General features: G+C 38.2%; 1 protein-coding gene across 3 annotated transcripts in view; it reads left to right on the top strand.

Annotated features, from left to right (window-relative positions):
* SH3TC1 (SH3 domain and tetratricopeptide repeats 1) overlaps positions 1 to 17,074 on the top strand; it is a 59,735-nt gene extending 42,661 nt beyond the window's left edge. Inside the window, exons 18-19 of one of the 3 annotated variants that reach the window (XR_005827752.1) lie at positions 14,624 to 15,581; positions 16,929 to 17,074. Coding sequence is in view for 1 of the 3 variants with exons in the window: in XM_040593266.1 (XP_040449200.1) it covers positions 14,624 to 14,707 (84 nt within the window). In the remaining 2 variants the exon portion in view is untranslated. Of the gene's footprint in view, positions 1 to 14,623 lie in introns of all 3 variants that reach the window. The other 2 variants (XR_005827758.1, XM_040593266.1) reach the window with 2 other exon arrangements.
* The last annotated feature ends 2,616 nt before the right edge of the window (positions 17,075 to 19,690 follow it).

Raw genomic sequence — 19,690 nt, 5'->3', positions numbered from 1 at the left:
ACTGAGGGCAGATGTAATAGTCTTCACATTGTAAAAGCCTTTTATGAAGAAGATAGCTCTTCTCATCTGCAGGGAAAAGGAAAATAAGATTTATATTGTGTATTTTCATAACAGTAGAGTAATGAAGTACCAGGATCTGTAACATAAAGAGAGTCTCCTTTTTAAAAACAAGTTAGAAAAAATTTTAAGTTGTATTTGCTGTCCCTCAGGGCACCAAGGGCGCACTGGATCCCTAGAGATCCTTCTGATTCCTTGCATTTGCTTGCTTTCAGGATTTCATTTGACAAAATAGAACAGCTTAAGCTATGGAGGGATCAAAAGACCTCCATCTGTAAACGTCCCAGAGCCTAGTGAATATAAGCCAAAGGAGATGGTGATTCAGATTCTTTCATGTCTAGCTGTCCAACCTCTAACTAAAAGGGCATTACTTCACTTGGTTGCATTCTGTAGGGACAAACCATGCTTACATCACTAGAGTGAGAGATAGGGGAAACCTGTTTTCTTTCAATTTTGTAAGGTTATAACAGTTTCTTTGGCACTGTCAGTGCTGATGTGTATGTGACCAGTGCCAAAGCTGTAAGCGTACATGAGGTTTAATCAGGCTGAATCTGTTCAGAACAGATTTTGAATGGTGGTTATACCAAAACACTGGATAGATGCTTAGTAAGGAATCCCATATCCTACAGTGACTGAATGGGCTTTGGTATACCCAAGCTAAACAATAAAAAAACTTTTTGGAAGATTTAGCTTTTTCATTGTATTATTCTTGTGCTCAGACAAGCTTAGTGCTTGTGAATGGAAGCAGATATGACAGCAAAAGAGACAGACACAATTTCTTTATCTACACAGACACAGCATGAAATACAGTGGCAAAGCTGATGCTCAAATGCTTTCTCAGTTTATGGAAGGATACTTTAGTCTTCAGGCTGATGCAGAAACAATTATTTACCAAGACTGATGGTTCTGATACAAGTGCCTGCACACTAGGAAATGAGAGAAGAGTGTAGGCTAAAGAACAGCTGTCACTGACATCTTGGACTTGAAACTCCTAATTTAGAACAGAAATGTAACATCCATTGCATGTTACTGATCTGTTCAGCAACCCATTTCCACTACTAAAACATTTTTTATAAGCAGAATGGGTTTATACGCATAACTTTATTTCACCTGCATGCAAGACCCTAATTTTAACTGAAAAATGCAGCTACATTCAAAATTTTACAATATTTATCAGGAAGAATCAGTTTCAATAGTGGGTCAAGGATGACAGAAACTTTTCCAGCATTTTTTCTTGTTATGTGTTTCTACTGGCTTACATCTCCTTTCCATCCATCATCCTCAATGGAAATACTTCAAAGTATTACTGTGTAGGCTAGGCAGATGAATGAATCGGTCAGATATTAGGTGCTTGACACCAAAGCTCCACTCCTCTAAACTCATGCTTATCAGCTGCTTAAAGCAGTCTGAAGTCCATAGACACTTGCAATTTTGGCCACTGTATTCTTTTCCTGTGGTATAACCATAGTTCCCACATCACGAGTGGCTCAAACCTCATATCTAAGTCCCATCAGGATCTGCTAACAAGACATTCCTTTGCTTATTTTGGTTGATGCCTTAATCCAGAAAGTAGGTTTGAACTTGCTTAATAAATCAGTTTTTTAAAAAGAATTAACTGAAAGAGGCTGCTTTCCCTAACCATCAGGGACAGTTAATTTTGGGGAAGAGGTAACAGAAAATAGAGGAAGTTCTATCAGTATGTTCCTAACAGACAAATAAGACTGTGAAATCATAGAGTCTCTCTGGCTTTGTGGTTTACCATAAACTGATGGGCACTACTACTGAATATCTTCGTACTTATCCTAAGGTCCCAAGTAATCATATGAGGGCTTTGCAGTTCCAAAACTAGGTTCTTATTGGGAAAAAAAAAGTTTTCTTTCAGAAGCGGAAGTCACCCAGTAAAACAGCAGGGCAATTACCACATGCCTACCTTTGCTGGGTCTCAGCTGTATGAAAAGCACAATGATCCCAGTGTTGTAAACTTCCATTACACATCCAGTAGGCTTTGTTGATTGTCCTACATTGGCCTTTCAGCTGTGGGCACTGTGGTTTGAAGTTGATGAAAACTCTGGCAAACACCCTTGAGACTAAAAGACAACTGCTTTTCAGTGGCTACAGTATTACTGTGAAGTTTACAAAAATATAATCAAGCATTCCATAGTATCAAATCAATAATATGTGCAACAAATTATCTGTATCACTGCATAACTCTAAAAATCTAAACTAATGAGAGCTTTGTTATGTTTAATTGGTAGAGTACTTGCTACCATACTGATTTTGCCAGCTGAGAGATTTGTTGTCATTGAATTTGGTGTCCTGTTTCAGATATAAACCAAGAAATATACCCTAGAAAGTACACCATTTTTAGCCACTGAGTTTATCACCTTCATTGCCAAGGGAAATATTTTCAAAATTGAAAACCACGCAGGCTTTATTTTCATACTTGTTGAAAAAAAATTTCCACTGCTACACAAACACAAACACACCCGTGAGCACAAATCCTCAGTGAGGTAATGGCAAAGCTCAGAAGCAAGTCTGCAAGAACTGAGACTTCCTTATGTGAACAAAAAAATATTAAATTTATAGGCTGGGTGGCTGACTGCTATCTCCGACAGGTGCTAGACATAAATTAGCAATAGATTTTTTTTAACTACTGCATTCAATTTTCATTTCTCTTGCTGTTATTTATAGAATATGCCTTTGATCCTAACTACTATCTTTTAATTACTCTTACTGAGCTCCTTCAATTTTAATGGATATGTGTATTTATGCCTGAGACTAGTGGAGTGAAAAGACAACACTGAGGCTATGGTTTGCAACCATCATGTTTGCTGTTATGTGGCCTAAAGGAGAATGTGGTTCTGGTGCTGCTCTTAAGAAAATCCAGTCTATTACTGTAAGCAGTATGTTTGATCTGAGAAGATTGAAAATATTATTAAAAATTACTCTCCTTTTGGTGAAAAAGTTAAGTGTATAAAATATTAGTAAAATAAAGTATTTAGTATAATTCAAAATTTTTTGCTGTTCTATAGAACTGGTCACTTAGTGAGGACTGAGGAAGGAAGATTGATAAATTCCTTTCTTTCCCCTTCTATTTTCACTGAAAATTTACTCTTTTTTATTAAGTTGTAACCTGAAAATCCAACAATTCCAACTGCACCCTCAGGCAAAATGGCTGTTACCATGCATATAAAAGGAGACGGCTTCAAGAATATTTTAACTGTGGGTTTCATAAAAACAGATTTCTGAGGACAATTTGATCTCTCTCCAATGGAAAATTTATGTGGACTTCTGAGCCATTTTGAGTTACAAAATGATACCAGTGCTGATTGTATTTATCCATGGAAAATCTTGACCTACATAATAAGGCCTAAAGGAAAGCAAAACAAACCCATTTTCTGTAGGAGAAAACTATGAAGCTGGTTGTGAGAAGAACAGCTTATGTAAATGAGTTTCCAACCTCTCATATAAACAGTTTCTGAGATCTTTACCAGTATTACCTAGACTGTTACAGAGCAGACAGTACATGGAGCAGAGATCCTTGAAGCCTACAAAGAAAACCAAAAATCGCCCCTAGGAGCTCTGAAAAGAAATTCCTTGACACACATGTCTATGTACTCCCAGGTATGCCCACAAAATTACCTCTGTAGAATGAAGACTGCAACCCCCTTCCCTAAATAGTTCTAGTCTAACAGCAAAGGTGACACAACTAGTAAGAATTAGAAACATTATAATGATATGAAACAATTCTAATGATAGATGTGGGCCACAGAAAAAGGCACACCATACTGAAGCTTCTAAGAAAAGTCACACAGCCACCAGTGAAAACAGAATGAGTAAGGAACATACTTTTAAAAAACCAAACAAACCAAAAATCCCAAACCACAAAAGCCCTTAAAAAACCCAAATTACCATGATAAGTATCAGCATGGGCTGGAGAAATCACTGTTCCTCATAATTTTATGGCTACAGAAAATCAGATTCATTCTGTCCTTCCATTCAACAGTATGGACATCTTTGACGTAAGTTATGCATAAGGCAGCTTTTTCATGAGCTCTTTGAGAAGGCAGACACACGCAGTCTCTCTCCCTGAGACACAATGATATCATAAAAATGCTTACTGTGAACAAAGCTGCTACCTCCAATGGTTTCTTGGGAAATGAAATGTCTTACAGTGTAAGAGTCTGGGACACATACGGATGTATTACACAAAAGGATGTATTGCCAGGTATAGGTATATGACTGGTTTTCTACCTACAAGAAAACAAGATACATTTTGACTTGGATATGTGTTGAATAAAATGTAATGCACTCACAAGCCTAGCTGAGTGCTGCTTTATCAGTCTCAGAGAAAAAACATTTTTGAAAATAGAGAACACATAGTTGGTAAGTTTAGGATAGTGTAATTATTTTTTTTTTAACATTTTCCCTGCTTTATGAAATCTTAATGATAGCACTGGACTAAAGGATAATGTCCCTAATATGAAAAAAATAGAGAGCATACTGAAAAACAGCTGCTTGAGCTTGTTTAAAACTATGTATACAATCAAAAAATGGTACCAATTTATCTGTCTATAGCATGTCAGATAATTTCTAGGTCAAAACCAAAATGAAAGACCAGAACTCCTACTACAGCAAAATTCTTCATTATGCTCCCCCGTAACATGGTAATTTCTTTGAATTATTATTGCGCAGAATAAATATTCTCCTATTCATCAGGGTTTCAAACTCATCAGTGAAGAGGCATGATCCAATGCCAAATGGAAGCAATGGAAAAACTAAGACAGAACAATTACCCTTGAGTAAAAGTTGGAACAGTCCTTGGAGGAGGAAGCCTGTTGTGAATAAAGTTGCTTCCTTATGGAACGGGTTTCATTGAATGGATGCATACTTCCACAATTAAAACTGTTCTCATAAGCGAGGTACATTAATTGCGGCAGACCTTCACGAGGCTGACAAACTAAAGGTCCTACATTACCTTCTTTGTTCTCTGGCAAAAGCATGGTTGCTACATCTCAATCTACTCATAACTACTTGCTGAAGGGCTTTTAGTAATATTCTTGAAATGAACAGTTAGAAGAGAGAAAATAAATATCTAGAATTAACATGTATCATTTGAATATCAAATAGGATATTGAGGAGAAAGTTGGCAAAAATAATGCAAATCTTGCTAGTGTTTTCTACAGGAGAGAGATCAAACAGTCTGAGGTCCTTAATTTCATACACATACACTGAAATAATTTTAGGTTCTTTCTTTCTGAAATTATACTTTTTTCCTCCCATAATGCAATTGGTATCATCAGTTTGGTACTGGTGCAGTGGAATGGAATTGATGACACAGGAGGATCCTTGCCCAACCCAAATGAGTCTATGTAATCAATCTTCTAGCTAACACAAATTTTCCTGCCTCTCTGGTAATCCTTGCTATGCAGGCTATGTTCCTTTCTTAAGGGAAGAGATACTCCTTACATTTAAAAAAACACAACCCTTTGAATGCAAATAAAATGACTAATGCTTCTTTAAGCTCATAGTGGTTCCATGCAGTAACTTAAGTAAGAGGCTATTAGTTCATCTGTGACTGAAAACCAAAACCAGATGGATTAACTTGTTAAAGTTCTCACAAAATATAGCTATGAGTTATGGTCATGGTGGGGAATACATTTATTTTTCAGTTGCCTTCTTTTAAGCTTCTCTTTCAGCTGTTTCATTATACTAGGCTTTTAGAAAATTGTTGAATCTAATCTCTTCTAAAAAGTCTTCCTTAGTAAGAGGGAAGGAGCAGATGTTAGTTTCAAATGTAAAAATGTAGCTAAAATTTGAAACACAAGTTTGCTAGGGACAATTCATAAACCTTACATGTTCTGCTGCACTCTCTTCTGTCAAAAAGAAGGCAAATTTGAAATACAGTTACAACAGCAAAAAAATACATTGGTCTCCTTTTAAAAGTATATTCTTTTTGAGTCTTTGCATGAATTTAGGACTAATGAATTAATGTGACGGTGCCTGCTGTTCATTGTTCTCAGTTTCTACGTGAACACACCTAGTGAAACACACTCATCAAAGCTATTTGCCGTAAAGATACCAACAGTGTGAATTGTAAGGGGCTTTATCAGGAAACAGGCAGCTAGATATCCAGCTTGGTAAGGACAGTACAATTGTTTGCGTGCCAAGAAGCACAACTTTATATGCGTAAGGAAATTTTAACAGGAAGATGACATGTATTGCATTTCAACTCATAAATGCAATTTTTTGGTTGTAAAGTGCTCTGAGAGTTCTGGCAGAAGAAGTATGCTTTTGAGTCCCACTCCAGTTCACACTGGAGCCAGTGGGAAGGCCTCCACCGCTGTCAATGAGAGAATGGATTTGTTGGATTGTTCAGTATGTTTTAAAAATGCTGTAGCCCCTCTCAAATTCCTCTGAGTCTGAAAAGCAGTGTGGATGGTCATTCCCTGACAGAAATTACTGAAAAGGTTCATCAGGACTCATTACTCCAACATCTTCCCACCTTACAATATGCCTCAACTGTAACTGCTAGGGTAACTGCCATGCCTTGACCCTCATCTGTTAGGGTAATTGCCATGCCTGTCTGGCCTTTCCTTGGTCTACTGGGACTACCAAGTAATGTCCCACTACAGAACTTTGGAGCTAGTAAGTTGAATCAAACTTCATTTATTGTATTATAAAATCTGAGTCTTGGATAAATATCTACTATCAATTTAATTGGTTTGATTGGGGATGTAGATATCTACTGACAGGACTGAGGTACCAAACAGTTCTTAGATGAGAGTAAGGTTAGATTCTGACTAGCTTCACTTTTATTCAAAAGGAAATAAGGCAGTCCAGAGAGTGTCAGTTTGGAGAGCTATTCAGTCTCCCAAGCTGTTACCTTTATTACACATAGCTGAGATTCATCTCATTCATCCCATTTGATGGGATTCATCCCATCAAAACCCATGGAAAGACTGCTGGTGTGTTCTGAGAAAGATGAACTAAACCTTTTTTCAAGCTCTCAAATGAAACAAGACACAATGCATATGGTTTCTCTCACCTAACTTCAAGGACAGAATTCAACTGTCAGTTGAATTGTATCAGTATAGACTGTGATTTTTAACACCTTAATGGATTCAAGACATCTACACAGGGCTGCCAGGAACAACAGGGCACATGAGATAGCTATGCCCTTCCGGACTGTCAGTGCCCTTTTGCAGACCAGATGGAATACCCTGGAGCAGCTCAAATGGCAGTAGATCCATATGTGGGCAACTGAATTGAGTCCTAAGCAGCTGCAATGTACATGTGTACATGTAGCTCAGGTGTGCAGGTTAATCTTAATATCAATAGATTTAATACACCAGTAAAACACAGAGAATTATTTGTCTAATCTGAAAGTAAATGCCCACATTTTACCAAATGAATTGCACCTTAAACTCCATTGATGATACTAATCAAATTAACTAAACATGCTGCTGTTCTATAACTCAAGAGTCCGTAACAATAAAAATAGCTAAAGTGTTTGTTTTGTGGTTGGCCACTGACACTGCGTTGAAGTTTTTGTTTCTCTGCCAGTGTCTCCAGATTGATACATAAGGATTTTCTATCCTCAGAGAACTGTTATGGCTCTTCAGGTCATATAATTTTCTGTATTTCCCCCAAATTGAATAAAGCTGTTTCAGTTTAACCCTAGACTTAGATATCTAAGAGGGAGCTATCAGACTGAAGAGACATACTTCTTAGTAAGACTTCTAAGTTCCCTATGCATCTTGCCTTTTCACTAGCTAACTCGGTTTGATCTTTCTAGTTGTGTCTTGAAAAGCTGTATTTGTATTGTGAAACTTGTAGGCACTCTGGAAATTTTAGCCTGACTGCATAATAAAGAACCCAGTTATCAGCTATTGATTTAAAGGTTTCTTAAATTGTAAGGCACTTTCTTGAAGTCCGCCACTGTACAAACTTAAATTATGATCTCTCCAGATCTTGTAAAGCAATGGAGGCTGAGAGTGGCTACAATCTGAGTGGAAGCTGTGATCTTGAAGAACTGCCAGGTGCTGCAGTGAAACTTTGATGGCAGCAATTCCAAAGATGGCAGCCTTCCCTCCAAGTCAGCACCAAAGCAGTTTCCGATGTGCTTCGAAGAGGCACTGCGCTGCTGAGGAAGATAAACCTGACTTGGTGACTTGTGGTCAATTAAAGATCTCACGGAACGTTTCACAAGTGGAAAGACATTAACCTCAGTGTCCTGGCAAGATTATACAATATTATTAAAAACAAGTCTAGAACATTTTGGCTCTGGTTTTGCATTCCTCACTCTGAGTTGGGTGCCAGGATCTCTCCTGCTGCCCTCTGAATTCAAATGAGTACTACCAACTAAAAGCTGCACCAGATTTGACCCTAGAAACAGTTCCTTTCTAAATGTGCTGTCAGCCGTACATTGGGAAATTCACCAGAAGCAGATGGGCTTTTCTTCTGGTCTGTTTTTGATGCTGTCAGGTGAGTGGGAGTTATTTGAACTCCAAAGACAGAAGTGGAAATCAAAAAGCAACCTAAATCCCAGGAGATTCTGTCCACATGCAGATGTTTTTAGAGCACTGCAATTAAACAGCCTGTATATGAAAGCATCAATTACAATTGAAAAACAGATTGTTGGCACTTAGCACATTTTGAGAAAAGAGCATTATGAAAATGGGGGAAAAAATTTAGTGTTGCTAAATCATATTTGCTTACTAAATATTGGTACCAGATGAGTTGCCATTTGTTGATAAAAACATTTAAACATGATAAATGTAGAACACTTAAGAGGAGGGAGAAAAAGGGAGGACAAGTTGCTTTATATATGAACAAACAAAAATTTTGAAAATATCTTGAGTATGATATGTAGGGACAAATACCGTCACAATTCAAGGGGTTGGTTGTACTCTGGGGACTCAATACAACAGACAGGCTTGACTGATTAGTTTGGCAAATGAGAATTTTGGGATAACTGCAAAAGGTGTCTGAAATACTAGTGTGAATTTGCACTGAAAGGCACAACTTGTCGCTAAGCTATCTGATAAACACCTTTAGGAATAGTTGTTTCATTATTCCATGGAATATTTTGCCATTCAAAAAACTTTTCAGCCTGACATGAAAGACTATAAAATGAGATCCTTAAACAGAATCCTTGGGAAAGTTAGCTATAGATTGAAAAAGGACTCACTTAACTTCAACAACTCATACAATTTACTTGAGTGAAGTTCATCACATCCAAGTCAAATGTCTGGGATAAGAGCCACCTCTTGAAATGGGGTGGGGGTGGGGTGGGGGAAGGGGAGGGGGGTGAGAAGTTGGCAGGGGGGGAATGGAGAGAGAGGAGGAGAGAGATTCTTTAAGAAGCCAGATAAGAAGACAAAGGTGAGGTTAAACAAAGTAGTTCTGATGAGACAGCCTCTCAAGAATGGTGGAAGCCACTACTGACAGATTAGATAAGAAGCCAAGAGGAGCTGGTGTGGATGAGGTAAAAATAAATAACAATTATTTCCAGAGACTAGGATGGGAATGATAAATTTGAATTTCAAGTGAGGAGAATGAGTGTATAACAAGGGGCCAGTGGTAGAGAAAAGTCAAACAGTGGCCCTACCTGGGAATATTTAGAGGAAGGAAATGAGGGAGACACACTGCAAAAATGGCAGCAGCAAATACCTCTGTAATCCCATGTGAAGACAGTCTAAATGACAGCTATCATCTCCTCCTTAACAATTCCTTTCCATGTAAGTGAAATTAAGCCATTATTGCTATATGTTACTCTGTGATACATGGTCTACAGATCAATCCCAAGCATTAATCGTGCTGAGGACTCAACCTTTTGTTATGATTTTGCATCATGGCATTCTAATTCTTCAATTAAAAACAAACAAACAAAACAAAACAAAACCAGAAAAAATACACAATGCAAAACATTGTCTTGTTACCTCTTACAAAAAAATTTACCAATATAGTGGAATTTTATAGTATAGGTTGATTTTAGAACTTACCTGCTAGATAGGATGTCACAGAAAGGGCTGGTAGGTAGTTACCCATTTTTAAAACAATCCTGTCTCTGAAGTTGTTTGGCCCTGTTAGACTGCTGAGCACAAATATTGTGTAGCAGCAAAAGCGTAAGTATGTACAGGACTTTACTAGACCTGTCCCACTGAGCTGCATATTCTAAACACTAGACTGGACCCCTGCATTTTTATGGTCAGAGAAAATGGCAGGAGCTCTCAAAGACAATTGCCAATAGCTTGTTGGGAAAAAAAAAAAAAAAAAATCGGGGAGATGCAGGCTGAAATTCCCTCCAGGTAAGAATGGTCCAGAATTCTGTTTCTTGCTTCCAGGATGAGTTCTGCAGTCTGTGCACTGTGTAATGCCAAGCAGCTCCTCTACTGCCTTTGAAAACTTCAACTCATACTAATCCTACTAGCAGAGGATTTGTGGGTTAGTGCAGTGCTTTCTTCCTTCTATAAGAAGAGTAAGAAGGGCTGGGGAGAGAGGGACTGGAACATAAAGCTTTGAGACTCCGAGCTGACTGAATGGCAGCTCAACAGAGACAGACACGTGCCATTTGGGACCTGACTGGTTCACTGCTGTTATTCCTGAATACCAAGAAACTGGCAGTTCCATAAAAGAATCTGTCTTTCCAAGTCATCCTGCAAAAATGTCCAAAATTAAAAGGTTTGTCTGTCAACAAGCTTCATGCGTTTGTGCACTGCTACTAATGGAATTTTCAAATATTTGTTTTCTCTTGTAACAATGAACATCACGCTAAGTTTCTTTTCAGGTTTGATCACAACTGCAAATACTGATATATTCATCTTGTTCTCCTCCGTATGTAGCCACTGCTCTTGCGTAAAAACTTTGAAATGCAGCTGTTCCATGACAAGTAAAGGATGAGAAAACAGGCATGCATGACTCCTTGACTAGTAAAATTTTCCAAAGACTGGGCCAGAAGCACACAGAAGTCCTGGGGATAGCAGTAAATATACATTCCCTTGGGTACTTGGGAGTTGAGAGAAGGCAAACATCTCCTCTTTTTCCTTTCTCACATAAAAAATTACCCTTAAGGTCTGCATGTTTCTAAATACATTTTATGCTCTGATTTCACTGCAGTAATATGATTCTGTAACTTCATTATGCAAATTCCTCTAATTTAAGAGCGCCTATTATTTGCTCTTCTTTTATCCAGTCATCAACAAAAAAAAACCCATGACAGTTTTAACCTGTTTAGTTAAAGTGCATTGATAAAAAGTATTTGGTGAGAATATGGATTAAAACAATTTTTTTCATCATGAAATACTGTGGGAGATTTCATATACAAGGCAGCTCTTGACCCTGAATGGGAAAGGAGTGTGAAGCAGACGTGAAAGAGGCATAACGCCCATCTGTCTTTCAGTGTGGCTTCGATAATGACACACAGAATTTCAACAGGCATCTATGTAGAGGGGGTGGCAAGCAGAAAGCCTTGTCATGACTGCTGGTGAGTTTTCACAGATAGTCATCCGTGGAGACAAACCAGAGAAATGTGATTAATGAGCTGGAATAACATGATCTTGACGAGTACTGTAGTTTGTGCTACAATGTTTCTTCACACTGCACACATCTGTCACAAACAGGCTCATGAAATCATTTGCTGTTTGCTTTATCTACAGAAACATTCCTTGTGTGCTGACATCATATAAAATGTGCCAGGGTAAGCAAATAAAACCCTATGGCAAACAGCTTGGTCTAACTGTAACACCTGTCCTCTTAACTTGCTTTGGCCAATTATTTCACAGGGCTAAACTGATAAAAATGCCCATAGCTTGCACGATAAGATCTAACCACCATCTTCGCAGTCTAGCCCTTTCACTCAAAGTTAGTCTGAGTCACAGAGATGGCAGAGAGTTCCAGTTTAAAATGTAATATTATGGCAGGATGAGAGAAAACCACTGCTTCCAAATTCAGCAGCACTATCTAGCATGAGAAGTGTCAGTTCAAACCTGCTCTATTCTCCTCCAAGGACCTGTTTTAAGCCACCATAAATGAGAGGATACAGACCCTTCAGATTGACCCTGACAGAACATAATTAGGTTCTTACTGACTCTACACTTGATCATTGTTCTCCACTTTATGGTTTCACTCATCCTATCAACTTCCCTACCCTGGCTTTTGAGTTCTGCTAGCTCCTTCTGTTTTCTGCCACCCTTCAGCCTTCACAGGGAAAATTCAGGCAGTTACAATTCTCCTCATTGTGCTTATGCTGTCTTTTTCTTTAATTCCTCAGAAGTACTTCTACTTACCTTCAAATTCTAGGCCTCTAACTTAAAGGAAAGCTTCCAACTCTTAAAATTTTATGGAAAAATCTTAAAAATTTGCTGTTCTTCTTAAAACATTAACTACTGCAGTGATTTGAGTCTCCATTCCATAATAAAATAATTTTCTAGCTCTCATTTCATGGAGGGAAGCTCAAACCCACAACCCCCAGGCTTATAAAAAGAAGACAATAAAAAGAAACAAAATATAGATTATTATTTTTAAAATTAATAACTAAGAAAAGGCTCATGAGTTTGAAAACTTGCGGCTGCAAGACTCCTAAACCCACCTTTCTTCAGCAGTCTTCCTTTTGATTAATTGCTTAAATATTTGATGAGAAAAGCACTGTGTACCCTAGGCAGGCACCATTTTTTATGGCAAATCCCCTAACCTTTTCCAACTGAAAATGAATAATTTGTCCTTTAATGGATTAAGCAGAATAAAGTCTTCTTTATGAATTTAAACTTTTTACTCTGATTTCTAGAACTAATTCTATATTTGTTTCTGCAATTAATTCTACAATTCTGCTTCAGCCATCCAATCCTCATCCCTCTTGGCACCCACTGTGCAGACCCTCTCACAGAAAGACTGGCTAATATCCAGCGACATCCACACCACCCTTCTACAACGCCAAGCCACCATAAAAAGATTCATAAAATCTGCAGGCCCCTGAACCTTGTTACTCTGCCAGCAAGGAAAAAAACAGTCACAGAAAATGAGATAGTATCAACAAGAAAAATTGGGGAAGAGATGGAAAACAGAAGGAGATGGATTTTTTGATGTTTTAGAGATATCCATGGTTATATATTGAACACCTGGTGATACCAATAATGACAGTACAAAGGGAGCAAGCTGGATTCAAACATGGAATTTGCATGTTTAAAAAAGTAACTAATCCACAAGAAGTCTTTTCTTACTTGTTGAATGGAATTTAATACACTTAGTATACCTCTATTCACAGTACATCCTCCTCTTGGCAAGGTTCTCTAATCTTGCCAATCTTTCCAGGAGATAACACATGCCATCTGGAGGGACTTTTTCTCTTCCCCCCACCCTCCCATCTGTTATATATTTCTCTTTGATCTCCTCACCCTCACCACTTTATCCTCTGATCATTCCTAGACCTCAAACTCTAGCTGTACAACCATTTTCACTTTGTACAACCATTTCTATTTGGGTTTTGCCTTGTGATTTTATCACACTACTGAAACTACTAGTCTGCAACAGCCTTAACTGAATCCTTCTTTATCTCTAATTCTAATCCCTTCCTTTCTTTTCTCTTGAAATTCTGAGTAAGCTTCCTCAATTCATTTTAGGACTTCTTCTATCTTATTATATACTCTTTAATCAGGCAGATTGTCTGCATTATGGTCACAAAATCAAAAAAAAAAAAAAAAAGTAGGAAGGGAGTTCAAGATTCTATCTGCCCGAGGCAGATCAGTTCTTTCTAGTGCAATTTCTGAACAATAACTATGTATGCTTTCTTGGAAAGAAGGCCTTACTAAACAGAAATTCCACATTTTCTCCACAAAACTCAATCCCAATGCTTTGCTATATTTACATTTTAAAATATCACTCCCTTTATATTTAAAAAGATCTTCGTAGCAATAGTCCTAAAGTTCCCCAGCAGCATGTTGAGACTTTTCCTTCTTGAGCTACCCCAGTGAACACAGAGAAGTTACCCTCTTCTTTCTGCAAACTTTTACACGTCTGAATACTCTTATCTTGTCCCTTTTCTGTCTTCCTTTGTTTTAGACTAAACAATTTCAGACCTTTCAAGCTTAGCTTTACAGCATATTGCTAAATCTCTAATGATTTTGTAGTCTTGTGGATTCTTTCCAATCGATTACTGTATTTTCTGAAGCAGAACATAAAAATCTAGGCATAGAATTCCAACGGAGACCTTACCAGCAGTCAGGAAAGAGGAACATGAAGAGTTGGCTGGGTTTTAGGTTGGTTTTTTTTGTTTATTTGTTTGGGTTTTTTGCTAAGATACACAAACGTTCTATGTGTTTCAACAAGGGGAGGAGGCTTTGGTGGTTTTGGTGTGTTTTTTCCCCCTCAAAGTACAGGCTGATGGTCTTATAAGCTTGAAAACTTGTATATGGAATTGTATTGAACCAGTCAGTCCCTGTCTCTTTACTGGATTGCTCATTACTTGTCCCAAAGCACAGAACTTTGCACTTGTCCTTACTGAATTCCATCTTATTTACAGGATTTTTTTTTTTTAAATTTTAAATTCTTCTATTCTTTCGTCTTGCAGTCAGCTGCAGTTATAATAAGAACAGTGTTGGACTCAAGATATGCTCCTATGGAAATGCCTAACATAATTTCAGGAAGACTTTGAAGGACTGATGACTTTTTGGACAACAGAATTCCAAGAAGTTATACATTATGAAGTTTCACCCAGACTTTAATTTCACTGTTTGCTCACAAAAGTATTATCAATGACAGTTAAAAAATATTAGTAATGTCAGTATGCATTTATATGACAGCCACAGCTTTTACTGAGTCTCAATCCCTATTATTCTGTTATAGATGAAATTAGGTTTGTGAGATGTGGTACATTCTTAATCATAAATTCTTTTAATTATTACTTTATGGTCTTCTGGAGGCTTATAAGGTGACTTTATTTTCAGTCTACTGTGAACTGCACTTCTAGGTTGCTTCTGACAATTCATTAAGAGCACCCTAAGGTGAAACACACTGGGGGCAAGCCATGTGGAATACATCTAAAAATGCCTCTTTCCTTTTAACGAATTCCTTTAAAATTCATTCCTCTTTCTTGAACGCACTTTATCCTTTTTGCATGTGGCAGGATCTTGGATACATATATTCACAGGGACACATCAGCTAGGATGAAGTTATTTGAGATTCTAGGCAGCTTTTCAACAGGAAAGCAGAGTATGGAGCAGAGAGAAGCAAAAACCCATTTATGCTTATATGTTTTCCTTCGATTCACTGTAGCCATTTATTACAAGAATAAGGAGTCTCTATGACTCATGATCATTTCCATGCGACTGTTGGTTCCACAAATTCGGATCACACACAAATCTATCAGCTAAAGCAGATGCAGTGTGGGTCTGGCAACGTCTTGCCTGAAGAACCCACAAAAGCATGGTTTGAATTGAAGGCAATTTCTCTTTTCTTTCAGATAGCCCCACACATACTGAACTGACAGCAGCTGGTGTCACTGTATCTCTTTGGAGAGCTAACAGGAGGTAAGGAACAGTACAGCAGTATTTTTATAGAACTACAGACTCGGGTATCCTGCTGGGCACTGACTTGGCCTTAGGTCTGCCTAGTCCACCTAACCCCTCACCAGCTAGCTGAGCTTGCACGTTGCAGCCTCAGACCTGGTAGCTCTTGCCAAATGGCCCTTCACACAATGTTTGCGTCCTGTTAATGGCATGGCCTGGGAGCCCCTACAGGTGGGCTGCAAAGCAGAAAATCTGCATATGACAGTGGGTTTCATATTTTTTGTCTTTTTGCTTCTGCATAAAACTAAGGCTTCTAAAATTCTATGTAAGAAAACTGAATCTTCCAGAGTAGATAGGGTATTTACCTGCAACAACACCAAAACATCAAAGCCAAGTCCCTGCTCTTGACCATAAAGAGCAGAAGATTGAATCTGCGTCTTCTACAGCTCAGAAAAAAAAACCCTTGAAATTTTGGTTCTTGGATCTTATGGAGGGCAAAAACAAATGGACAAAAGGGTCTATACTTTCTCTCTTTCATTTTCTATTCTTCCCTCTTCAAACACATTTTGACCCGATCTGCCCTTGTCTCCTTATACGTAAAACAGCACTTCCAAACTCAAGTTGTCTTGCTTTGTTCCAATGGATTCCCTTCATTTTTATGACCAGTATTTTCTAATAAAAAAAATCTGGTGTTTTGGGCTTTTTTTGTTCCCAAACACCTGCTCAAATATACACTTACCTTTTCACTGCAGACCTTAAATTTAACAAAAAAGTCTGAGGTACAATTCTGCCTTCTACAGCTAGAAAAATGCCTGTTAAGACTGTGACAGAACTTAAAGCATATGATTTCTAGGCCAGTTCTGTTATTAACGGCCTGAATTTCCTCCCCTAAAACATACCAACACAAACTGTTCTTTTGGCTAGAAACAGAGAAGAACAGAGCAGGCTGTGGCATTTCCTTCAAATCATCCTGTCTCTGTGCCAAAAAGCCTACCTTTTTTCTCTTGCATCAAATGCAAGGAGTTCAGAGTAGCTGTATGTCATCTTAGAGGAGAACAAGTTCTTGATTTTTAGATTTGTTTTCAGTATACTTTGAAATTGTATCTTGAACACATGTTTGGACTCATTAATGCTTCCAAAAGTAATTTATTGGCATCAGTTTGAGCAGAACACAGAGAAGAAAAATGACCCCTGCTTACAGACTACTGTTAGAGGATGGGAGAAAGAGAAAGAAATTGTCTTAAAAGTGAATTGTTAAGGCATAGCTTGCCTGGCTAATGAAGGCAGCCGAGAAAGTTTTCACTTTGTTTGAACTGATGTGTCTATGAAAGTCTTATTTCTCCCCCCACCTCTTCTTTTCTTCTGCAGTTTCCAGTCTTGAAAACAAACTGACAGATGTTCTCTTGGATCAGCTTGTGAGACTTGCAATGTCAGGAGTGCAAACAGACTTTAGCTGTTTAGTTCAGGAAATGAGATGCAGACAATCTGATAAATAAACAGTGTTTATTACTCCAGTTTAAAGTGTGCTTTCTATTTCTTTTCAAAATACTCCTACAAGGAACTGAGGATGAATATTAAACATGTGGTCCTAATTTAGAGACCTCAATGGCGAGGGCAGAGTGGTCTTTAACTTACACAATTTGTACAGTGAGGTTATAACAGAAGTGAATGTTTCTGAATTTTAACCATATTAAAGAAACAACAACAAGAAATTTGAATTACATATAAATTCACGCCAAATAAACTTACAAGACCTATGAATACACAGACATGAATTAGAATAACAGGATTTAGGACAGTGTGTGAATTAGAATACTTTGTGATTTAAATTGAGAGACAGAGAGAATTAAATCAGCTGATACGTAATTACCAAGTTTGGACTGGAACAAGACAGAGTGGAAAATAGTCTTATACTCAAGCAAATAAGTATGTATTTTAATGGTTATGGGGTCATAAATTTAGATTTATGTATCATTCAAACAGCACTTCCTTTACCAGCATCATATAGATCTCCAGTGCAACACTAAGACATCATTTCACTATTAATCCTGTGTAGTGTCATGTGCCACCCTACTTCTCTGTCATGGCTACGTGGACTACACAGCACAGAAGAGATTAGCATCCATGGCTCCAATGACACATATGCAGCCAGGCAGAAGTAGGAAGAGCAGGGGACCATAAAAGTGCCCTGCACGTACACCAGGAGATGCAAACAAGCAGGCAAACTGGACAACTACATTAAAAGCCAACAAGGACTTTTTTTTCCTATTGTGAGAAAGGAAAGAAGAGTGTTTAGAATGCAGTAGGTGAGTTTTAGAGCTAACTCCTGGTATTCTCTTAAGGTCATGGTGACTACATGCTTCAGTGTCCTTTGGAACTTGTATAAAATCACAGTTTGGCCCTCGAGAGAGAAGACAGATACCCACTGAGTCACCAGTAACATTTTCTACATTGCTTTGGATTTGTCTTGAGGCACCTCCCTTCCAGCTATGCAGTAAGCATCATTTCCACCAGACGGAGGTGATTCAGAATCCATGAAACGGTCATTTTTCCATGTTCTGGAGAACTATTACTGAATGTGTTATCATTTAAAGAACTTTTTGTGGGAATTTGAATAAATTCAAATTCTAGTGAAAGGTGTTCAACAAGTAGCACTGAGCCATGAAACCTTACCCAGTACTTGGTGTGACTTCCATTTTTTTCTAGCCTTACTTTCTGCATCCTCACACTCATCCTAGATTGCAGACTCTCTAGTTGCTGTATTCATCTGTCCATATTCACCCTGTTTTCCTATATCCTGTTTCAAGTCTCCAAGCGTGACTACAGAAAGAGATAACTAATAGGAATAGGAATACAACTATTAAAGATGCTATAGTCTAACAAGAGTATCTCAGACTGTTATTTGTAATTTGAAACATTTCCCCTAGCCTCTTCCTTGTAACTGTCATCATAAATAATGAATGACATTATTTTACCTACACATGGAGCTCTTGTTTCTTTCTGATTCATGTTTCAGATCTTTTTATTAGTCTCCTGTTTCCTTAAAGGGCAAGTTTATATCAAAACCCCACCATTCTTTGTATTTTAGATCTCGCTCTATAAAAATTTAGGAAATCTTACCTTTTCAAAAAGTGGCAAGAGGCGTTCTACAGCAAAATTTTACAGTTTTCTCCTCACAAGACATGCAGTGTCTTTAGCTATCACATATACCTTTGCCATGAGACTGCAGCTGTTTGAACAATCCAGTCTTGGACCAACTCTGCCCCTGTAGCAAAGGAAACAACAAAACACTAACTGTAGCAGGAGATTCTAGGTGCTGCCTACTGCATTCAAGAGGTTCTTAATTAGAAGACAGCATCATCAATTTTCTGTTCTTATGACCTATAGCCAGATGCAGCTGATCAGTAAATTGTGCCTACTTAAACCTGGCTCACTTTCTCATCAGGAGAAAGCTTGAGGTAGTACCTTCCAGGATTGCATGAGTTTTATCCCTTGCACAGAAAACAGGGAAAGGGGAACTGCAGGCAGAAGTCAAGGTTGGAAGTGTCATACACAGCAAGATTTACCAAGTTTGGTATAGTTTCTGGGTGAGCTATGTCAGAGGTCTTTCTCCTGAAGTCAGCTTAACTTTTCTGGAAGCCAGCTCAACCCATACCTAGATTAATTAAATTGAAAGTTATGACTAGCTGCTACCTTGGAGCAAATTGAGTGGTTTTTTTGATAAAGACAGCATGTGCGGGCAAGGTTTAGTCTTCATGCTGTGAAAACCGTGTGGGTGACTAGTTAGCAGAGTTCCACAGATGCTGTGTTCCACCCAAGCGTGCTACTGAATACTTTGTGATGAATGACAGATTAAAAAAAGCCCAATCCCTCAAGAATTAAGGCTTTGCCAATACATTTTTGCTATCCTATAGAAGCTACCAAATATTTTGTTGAGGTACACGATGGTGGGAAGCCCAGCAGATCCCCTTTGGCTGTTTGGAAAGTGTCTCGTGCAACTTGCTGTAATGCCACACACAAGGGGTACATTCAGCTCCATGTGTCCCCGCTTCGTCACCTGCAAAAAGGGATCCATGTCCAAGCACCATGGTGTTTCATACCACCGCAGGGGCCCAAGCTCATTACCCTTT

Source organism: Falco naumanni, chromosome 1 (assembly GCF_017639655.2).
Source record: "Falco naumanni isolate bFalNau1 chromosome 1, bFalNau1.pat, whole genome shotgun sequence".
Classification (NCBI taxonomy): Eukaryota; Metazoa; Chordata; class Aves; order Falconiformes; family Falconidae; genus Falco; species Falco naumanni.
Note: the sequence above shows the minus strand (reverse complement) of the source record. Positions and strands in the feature narration are given on the sequence as shown.